The sequence below is a fragment of the Sinocyclocheilus anshuiensis genome, unplaced genomic scaffold, assembly GCF_001515605.1.
Source record: "Sinocyclocheilus anshuiensis isolate Anshui unplaced genomic scaffold, SAMN03320099.WGS_v1.1 scaffold346, whole genome shotgun sequence".
Lineage (NCBI taxonomy): Eukaryota > Metazoa > Chordata > Actinopteri > Cypriniformes > Cyprinidae > Sinocyclocheilus > Sinocyclocheilus anshuiensis.
In genome coordinates, this window is record NW_015546048.1 from 567828 (window position 1) to 577756 (window position 9929).

The 9929-nt window shown below is 34.8% G+C and overlaps 1 protein-coding gene across 1 annotated transcript in view; it reads left to right on the forward strand.

Annotated features, from left to right (window-relative positions):
- Positions 1-9929, forward strand: part of cacna2d1a (calcium channel, voltage-dependent, alpha 2/delta subunit 1a) — a 78403-nt gene that overhangs the window by 48527 nt on the left and 19947 nt on the right. Inside the window, exons 7-19 of the mRNA XM_016500232.1 lie at positions 1110-1241; positions 2271-2340; positions 2476-2526; positions 3980-4079; positions 4734-4892; positions 5279-5383; positions 6640-6718; positions 6939-6988; positions 7056-7145; positions 7236-7313; positions 7406-7486; positions 8873-8947; positions 9394-9465. Coding sequence (XP_016355718.1) covers positions 1110-1241; positions 2271-2340; positions 2476-2526; positions 3980-4079; positions 4734-4892; positions 5279-5383; positions 6640-6718; positions 6939-6988; positions 7056-7145; positions 7236-7313; positions 7406-7486; positions 8873-8947; positions 9394-9465 — 1142 coding nt within the window. The remainder of the gene's footprint in view (positions 1-1109; positions 1242-2270; positions 2341-2475; positions 2527-3979; positions 4080-4733; positions 4893-5278; positions 5384-6639; positions 6719-6938; positions 6989-7055; positions 7146-7235; positions 7314-7405; positions 7487-8872; positions 8948-9393; positions 9466-9929) is intronic.

A 9929-nucleotide genomic window follows, 5' to 3' on the forward strand; every position in this document is an offset into this window, starting at 1 on the left:
TGTGTGTGTGTGTGTGTGTGTGTAAAAGGCGCTGTTCCTCTACTCACTATAAGTGTCCTAACAGGGCATGACATGGCAATTTCTAGCGACAAGTGATTTGTAATTTGTCTGTCCATACTGAAAGTGAAAATGCGGAGCTGCACTACACAGTTTAACGCAATCAGAAGATGTTGAATTTATGTGCAGTTTTGGGGAACAGGATTTTGGAGCGCTGAGATTTCGCCATGGCTTGCTAAAATGACTGGTTAGGACAAAAACTCAGATTTAAATGGGCGATCGCTGTTAGGTTACAAACTGTTTATGATTAACTCTCTTGAGCATACTTTTTCCCAATAATGGTTTATAAACTTTTTCCATACATATTGTTTACAATAGCCAACGAATGAGTATATCAGGAAGGACTGGAAGGAAGTGGTAGAAATAGAGGAAGATGAGATGTGCCATTGGGCTGCTGATGGACCCTCGTAAGATGATCGATAGGGTCTGGTCTGCTTTTGAGTGACGGAGAAAGCCTGTTTTGATTACACACCTAGAGTGGGAGGAGTCTTGATGGAAAGAGGAAGTGGGTAGCATTGGTGGGGTGGTGAAAGACGTCCCATGGGATCAAACGCACCAGCTCCTTTCAGAATTAGGCTGTCAAAGTGGTAATGATGCTAATAATAATTTAGTATCATCATAATGCTTAAACTAAACCCACAGAAGAAAGAGATATCAAAGGCTTTTTTGGGAACGAGTCATGTGGCATCATGGGGAATGATGTCATATCTTTGCCAGGGCTCATTTTAAAATGTTATCATCACTCTCACTTACAGCAGACATAGTGTCCATTTACGACCCAATTTTCCTGTTATTCCATTAGAACTGCATTAACTAATAGTTCACTTTGTTGTTTCCTCTACCGCAGCTTCTCCTTCAAGTGGTTTATCACTTTGAGTTCAGCATAACATGATGGGATCTGAAGTTTTGAGAGCCAGATTATTGATTTATTCCTGATTTGGGGTTCATCTGAGTGTTTGTTAGAACAAAGCTCTCAGAAAACATGTCAGCTTGAGTTAACTGCTTTACGTCGAGAATGGGATTTATTCTTTATATTTACGTGTTTGTAACAGCCACTATAATCCTGAATGAGCTAAACTGGACTGCGGCTCTAGATGAAGTCTTCAAGAAGAACTGGGAGAATGACCCGTCCCTCCTCTGGCAGGTGTTTGGCAGTGCAACTGGCCTGGCTCGATACTTCCCAGGTAAAGCACTGGAATGAATAGGAACTCCGTGTTATCAAGAAGTTTCATTATTTACAGGAATTTATCATAACATAGAGACTACGGAAAGCACACGGACACTATATATGCAGCCATTGCAGGACATTGTTCCTGTCCCAAATGCGTTTCATCTGATGGTGGGACGTGAAGGTGGCATTTGGAACAAGGGCTGTAGACTAATGAGATAAGGGTGAACACAATGAACAGGGCAGGAAATAAAAACTGAAAAGCAAAAACAAATGCACAGAACATAGACAACCTCATGTTAGTAAAAGGGAAGTCATGAGTGCTATATGACTATTAAATGACATCAGATTTCCAATTATATCATTTATTGAAATTATAAATGTAATGCAAGTCATGATATTTTTAGATGATTCACCTCTTAGCTGTTGTTTCATTTTTTTTCTTTAGAATCAAAATAATTTTACACTTATTTTAATTACATTGTATTAAATTGATATTTAATACTTAATTTTTAAATTAAATATTAAGTAAAATTAAATATTTAGTATTAAATACTGTGATTATTTAATTGTTTGCTTGTTTGTTCTTATTTTGTTCATATATAACAGACCTATAAAACCTATGTCTACTTGCATTAAAGAGCCACTTGATACTTGAAAATGTTTGATCTACTTTATTAGAAGTGATAGTAGAAGGTTGAACAGTAATGAACAGTGACTTTAATCACCTCTTAGCTGGTTTTTTTTATTTTTCTAACAGTATCAAAATAATATTCAGTTGATTTAAAATTATTATTATTTTAATTAATATTAAATACTAAACCTAGATTTTAAATAAAATGTTATATTTTGTATTGAATTATTTATTTATGTATTTTTCATTCATTCTTATTTTGTTCATATAACATAGGCGCATAAAACCTATTTCTACTCACAATGACTGGTACTTGAAAATGTTTTATCTTCTTCATTAGAAGTGATTGTAGAAGGTTGGGAAGATAATAATCGTAATAAACCCAATATCCCATTATCCCATGTGCTCTAGCTTCCCCTTGGGTTGACACAAGGAGCACACCAAATAAGATTGACCTGTATGATGTACGCCGAAGGCCCTGGTGAGCAAACCTGTGCTGCTGGAGTTTATATGTGTCTGCTTGTGAGAGAGATAGCAAGTGTTGTTTTTTCTTCATTTTCTCTCAGTTGTTATGCCTGATGTTTTTTCTTGCGTGTGTGTGTCTGTGTGTTTGCAGGTATATCCAAGGTGCAGCGTCACCTAAAGACATGTTGATCCTGGTGGATGCGTGAGTGAAGTCTCTATGATTCACTGTTATAGTTCATACACTCACTGACACAAACCCACCGAGCTGTTCAAGTTACCGGAGTCTTTCTTGCAACTGATCCTGTTTCGATTTTGCACTTTGCACTGCATTTTGCAATTGTTTGATCAGCAGAATGTCATTTTTCATTGCATGTGACACATTCCACACTGTCTACTTAAAGAGCTCATGTTAGTTCTGCATTAGTTCTGAGACATTTATCAACATCAGAGAGACAGAGACGCTGATTAAAGACTGACACAGCGTGGCAATGAGAGGTGAGAGTAATAAACATTACATTGGAAATCTTTGACAGGCAGTTAAATAAGCTTGTTTTAAGCAATTTATGAATATTAAACAGTGCAAGCAAAAAAAGCACCTTTTTGTTCTGATGATGTGCCTTAAACTGTTATACCCCACTTATTTGTCATTAAATATTTGAAGAAGCACATTATAGTCATGCTTGGCATTTAATAATGTAGATGTAACTGAAAAGTCAGTTACAGATATGACCCAGAAATATACAAAAGCCATCAAAAACATCATTAATGTGCCATTATGTGGTATATTTGATCATATTTAAGGGGCGTCTCTTGGTTACAAGTGTAATTAGCCTTGTTGTATTAGAAAATTTGGCCTTGAAGAGTTGATTCTATTATTGCTCAGCCGTAATGATGATGGTGTTGTGCTGTCTGGGCATTGAGCCCATTAGTGTAGATCAGCTTTAGCCAATCAAGGTAGTTTAGCTTCATGACTAAACACTAAAGCCCACACACCTCCCGCTGGAATCACAGAGGGATTATTAACCCATAAAAATCTGATCCAGCATGTCAGTTCTGGAGCCATTAAAAGCCTAAATGGGGGTTAGTCTTTTCTATATGTGCTGTTTTGAATTTTGTTATCTGCCAGCATTCAAACTTAGTGAGTGATTTAAGTTCTGTTTCCCCTCAGCTTTTTTCCACCTATAGTTTTTTTGAGCTATCAGCTCTTTGGGCTATTCATAGCTAAAGGTGTCTCTCTTTTGGATTGATTTATTGATTGATTTTGATTGATTGATTGATTGAGAATTATTCTACTTTTCCCCCCAGCTCTGTTGATGTCTCGCTAAGGTGTCTCTCTTGTGGATCTGTCTATCTATCTATCTATCTATCTATCTAGTTTTTTTTTTCAGCTCTGTTTTTTCCCTTCAGTTCTTTGGGCGGTCCATAAGTTGTCACTCTCTTTTTAATCATTTTATTTCATTAAGCTGTTTTCAGTTAGATGTTTGTCTTTTGGATGTTTTTTATTTTTTATTTTTTTTATTAAGGTAAAGTTTTTCCTGCAAAATAAAAATGTCTAAAAATAATAAATAAGTAACTAATAAAAACCCTGTGAATGGTAGTGATTATATAGTAACAAACATATTCAAACTATGTTCTAACTATGCTATTCTCCGTAGGAGTGGAAGTGTGTCAGGTCTGACACTGAAGCTCATTCGCACTTCCGTCAGTGAGATGCTGGAGACTCTCTCCGATGATGATTACGTCAACATTGTCTCTGTGAGTAGCCTATACAGGAGATATGTGTGTTGCTGAGAGTGTTTAAATGATAAACTCCTCCGACGCTCCTCAAAAAAATCTGGATTCCTGCTGAGTAGGAATAGAAAATTGGAGGGAAACAGAGGCAGGGAGCCTCCAAGCATTCATAACGTCATAGCTCATTTTTTTGCGTTTTCAGTTAGGCACCGCTGAGGCGGCAGGCCAAAGAATTATTGATGTTTCCCATCATCCTCTGCTTCAGATGCTATGCAATTCATTTATGAAATGCATCATTTATTTCATTTTGTTCGTGAGACTACTGACAGGAATAAAAATAACAAACTCTATATTCTGCTTTTAAGTGAGTTGTTTTGTATATTTTCAATTAACTTTCTTCCTCCATATCTTTAATAGCTTTGCGGTTGTATTTTATGGCCTGACTCCAGCTGTGTGACGTTAGCTTGGCATTAATGAAATTAGCCAGCAGTGCTCTAAGTGTATTGCTGGCACTGAGCCATGGGACTTACATAGAGGACCCGAACAAAGCCTTGAATCTAAATGATGCAAAGTGATTTCATAACAGTGCTTGCATGTATGCAAGCTGCACCTCACAGTTTTACATAGATTTTTACAGATAACTTACCAACTAACTACAATGCTTTTATATGATTTCAGTTCAACAATTCGGCCAAGTCGGTTGCCTGTTTTGAAAACCTGGTCCAAGCAAATGTCCGCAATAAAAAGATTCTGAAGGAGGCGGTACAGAAGATCACAGCGAATGGCACCACTGACTATAAAATTGGCTTCAAGGAGGCTTTTAACCAGCTCTCCTCAGTAAGTATATATAATGTAGCAAATTATGGGACCATAATATGACTTTTTACCCCTCAAAAATATAATATTTACCGTCCTACACAACATAGATATATACACAACATATAATTTTTTGGTCTTAATATACATTACAAGTAAATTGCAAGTATAAAATATATTGCGTATTGTGTGTGTGTGATATATATATATATTGCGATAATACACAATCTCTGCCAGATAGCCAGTCTAATCTTTGTTTAAATGCAAGTTTATTGCGCCATCTTGTGGACTGTGCTACTCATAGGCTGCTCAGCAAAACTTCACAGTATTTAAGATTTAGTATCAGCAGCAGTGAATTTTAAAGCTAGTGGCATCACAGTGATTTATTGTATTTCTTCCTTTCATAGATGAATGTTACAAGAGCAAACTGTAACAAGATTATCATGCTATTCACTGACGGAGGAGAGGACAGAGCTTCAGAGATCTTTGAAGAGTACAACCCTGACAAGAATGTGAGGAACCACATACACGCACACACTCTCTCTCCCTCTCTCTCTGGTAGTCCATCGTGTCCGATGATGACTTCTCCTATAGTTTGTGGGTTCTTTGATGACTATATAATCCGATGCGAGAAGCACACTCTCTTTAACAGACAGGGCATGTAAAAATTCTCCTGGTCTTGGCGGGGAGGGGAAGGAACAAGCATGACCTGCTTTCTCTTCAGCCTTTTAGACAGGCGAGACTCAATTCGCTTGTTCTCATAACGTTTGTACTCCATTCTGATAAAGTTGCTGCCAAACTGTGCGATTCATGGCATTAGCTTCCCAGGATGTGGGCTGTGTCCCACACTTCTTAAGGAGTTGGTCTTTCAGCCGATTTGTTTGACCTCCTGCAGAACGGTGGCTGAGATGTAACTGACCATACAGTACCTTACATGGAAGGCGATTTGGTGGCATTCTGATAACATGACCAAGCCATCTCAGTTGGTGAAGCATTACGGTTGGTTCTAGACTACAGCAGTTACTTAGTAAAGAATTTAATGTCTTTAGGTTTTGAGCATAGATAATCCATGTTATGCGCACAGACACATTTTTATAAATCAAGACACGCCATAGACTTGTACAGCTAATAATAAATACTAAACACTATCATTAACAGAAAATTTGTATTGCTTTTTTAACATTGATATTATATATATACACTACCTTTCAAAAGTCTGGGGTCATCTTTAGAAGAAAATAATACTTTTAATTCAGAATGGATGTATTAAATTGATCAAAAGTGAAAAACATTTATAATGTTACAAAAGATTTCTATTCAAATAAATACTTTCTGTTCTATTCAAAATTCTTGAAAAACAATATATCACACTTACCACAAAAATAGTATGCATTATTATATAAGCATTATTATATAAGCAGAACAAGAAATATTGCTTTAGCACCAAATCAGCATATTAGAATGATTTCTGAAGGAGCATGTGACACTGAAGACTGGAGTAATGACTACTATTCACAGGAATAAATTACATGTTTGAAATTGTAATAATATTTCACAATATTACTGTTTTGCTGTGTTTTTGTTTAAAAAATGCAGCCTTGGTGAGCAGTGAGAAATCTCTTAAAAAAATTATTATATATCATTTTTACAGATAAGGATGTCCAAATGGCTTTTTTTGGTCCAGAAAGTATAGCTAATATTAACATACATACACATAATTTTCCAATATAGTCATGTCAATATCCTTTGTTTCTCTCTTTTCTGTCAGGTTCGAATCTTCACCTTTTCTGTGGGCCAGCATAACTATGATAAGACACCAATTCAATGGATGGCTTGCAATAACAAAGGTAAAACACTGAAATTGAATGCTAAGAAATTTGAGAGACTTATGTATGTGATATATGATCATGTATTAAGATGTTAATGTTTCCTTGCAGGTTATTATTATGATTCAATGGATGGCTTGCAATAACAAAGGTAAAACACTGAAATTGAATGCTAAGAAATTTGAGAGACTTATGTATGTGATATATGATCATGTATTAAGATGTTAATGTTTCCTTGCAGGTTATTATTATGAGATCCCCTCTATTGGAGCCATCAGGATCAACACCCAGGTAAATGACACATAAATGTGAATTCTGTCCAGCATATAGGATAGTAACCAGCATCCTTTACATGCAGGAGTACCTGGATGTGTTGGGTAGGCCCATGGTGAAAGAAGACAAGAAAGCAAAAAATGTGCAATGGACCAACGTTTACGTGGACGCTCTAGTACGTCAAATGTTCTATATATAGTAGATTTGTTAAATTAGGCTGATTCTGAAGTATTGAATAGCTGTTGTGTTTGTATTTGTGTTGCAGGAATTGGGTCTTGTGATTACAGGCACTCTGCCAGTGTTCAATAAGACCAGCACCAGGAAGAGTCAAGACAAGAATAAGGTGGAGTCTGGGAACAGTGAATTGATGTCTTGTGAATCAGATGAACTGAAGTGGAACCCGATCTGTTTTAATGTCCTTGTTATCAATTGCAGAACCAGAGCCAGTTAATTTTAGGGGTGATGGCCATAGACGTGTCTCTGGGTGACATCAAGAGACTGACTCCACATTACACTGTAAGGCGTGAGAGCGTGTGGGTGCATTCTGCACTTTTTAATTTACAACCGATAGTTTGCAACATTGAAGAACTTGCATAAGCGTTGCATTGACCTGTAGCAGCTGGGTCATGTTACCAGTGCTACTGCATTCCTTGTGTTTAGTAAATCTTGTTTTTTTGTTTTTTTTTTGTTTTCAATGTCAAATAAATTTAAAGGGGTCATATTATGTTAAACCATTTTCCTGATTCTTTTGAAATAAAAGTTTAATATTAAATATAGACAGACATACTATAACATACATACTCAATGAAAGTATGTATGTAATGATTTTGACCTTTTTTTATAATGTCCTAAATTTACAGGTTTGATTAGTTTGAATTAATTTTATACACGTTTTATATAATGTTTATAAAGTTTTATTGTTTTTATGTTTTTCACAGTCCTAAAACTTTGTATATTTTAAGGATGCACTGATATTTACATCTTGGTTGATACTTATAAGCCACTAATTATCACATTTTAAAAATAACGAAACAAATGTTTTATTATTATTATTTCAATAAAACTAAAATAATAAGTAATAAAATAAAAATAATAAAATACTAAATAATACTAATACTAAAATGCTAACTAATACTAATGCTAAAACCATTTGTTATAAATGCTACAAGTGAATTTAGGCATCAAAACATAATAACGTACAATATTATAATATAATATTATAATATTAATATTCATTTTGAGATTTGCTTAAAATTACATTTAGCAGTGTTAATATCCAGTATCAACTGATACCAAAAAATTGTGTAATTCTCTAAACATAATTCAGTAAAAAAATTCTGATTTCTTTCTTTCTTTTTTCTTTCTTTATTTCTTTCTTTCTTTGGGTCACTCACTCATAAATAAATAAATAAATAAATAAACAATGTTTAAGACATCATCAATATTTAAGTATAGATTGGAAAACAGGAAGAGTTCTTTTTTCTTTCTTTATTTCTTTCTTTCTTTGGGTCACTCACTCATAAATAAATAAATAAATAAACAATGTTTAAGACATCATCAATATTTAAGTATAGATTGGAAAACAGGAAGAGAAAGCACTATATTTTATATTTAATACATATTTTAATAGTTTTACTTAAACTAGGCATCAATATTTCTTAAGAATGGGATTTTTTTTTTCTGTCTGTGGATACTGAGCAGCAAAAATGAATCATCCAAGCTTAAACTTATGATGAACTACTTCTGCCAGCCTGGTGGGAGTGTTTATAAACATTTCACATGCAAAACGGTTAGCCAATAATAAGAAGCATCATTTACATGTAGCAGTTTTAAAGGTACAGTAGCAAAAACACCCTATCAAATGTTACAGAATAATTATCACTTGTCTTTTGTTTTATAAAGCTCGGACCAAATGGATATTACTTCGCCATCGACCCCAACGGCTACGTGCTGCTTCATCCCAACCTTCAACCAAAGGTACGACTCTCACTCGTGCCATTACTGTATGTTTCTTTCTCTTATACTAGAAGTAGCTGCCCATAGCCATGTGTATGATCAGTTATGCATGGCTGAAGAACCTTCAGTACAGGTTATGATGAAATAACACAGGCCACCCACATCTACAGAGGTCATCTGTCCTTTGTAATAAATATCATTTGTGCAGTCCAAACACAATCGTTCTGTTTAGTTCACAGATGAAACGGCAAAGAGAGCATTTATTCAAAACACATGCATGACAATTAGTAAATGTTTAGTCAGTGATCCATGGGATTAGTGAACACTTTGTGTGGAACAAAGTAGATATGCTGAGAAACAGTTCTTCAAGGAAAAAGTGACTCATTGGTAAATATTTCCGCACACAAATATGGTGTCCAGTATTGATTTATGGTATTACTTTGAAAGTTGTTGTTGTTTGCCTGCAGGATCTCAAGCCTCAGGAACCCATGACATTGGACTTCTTGGATGCAGAACTAGAGGATGAAGAGAAAGTGGAGGTGAGAGCAAACTTCTATGATGTTCTTTCTCATCTTGAACACACACACACAAATATAAATAAATAAACTGTAGACATACTATAACATACATATAGTATGAAAGCAAGGAAATCTTTTTGTGTCTGATTTTGACTTTTTGTTTTAGTTCACATGGTTAATGTCCTAGATTTACAGATTTTATTAGTTTTTTGAGTTTCATACACATTTTAAATAATAAAGTTTTATTGTTTTACGTTTTTTACAGTCCTAAAACTTTGTATATTTTAAGCATGCACTGGAATTGAAATTTTGGTTGATACTTATAAGCCAATAATTATTATCACATTTTTTAATTAATTAAATAAATGTTTTTTTTTTTATTGTTTCAGTAAAACTAAAATAATAAAATATAAATACTAACTAATACTAATATAAAATCCGTACTAATGCTAATAGCACCCCCACCCCCCCCCCCCCCCCCCCCA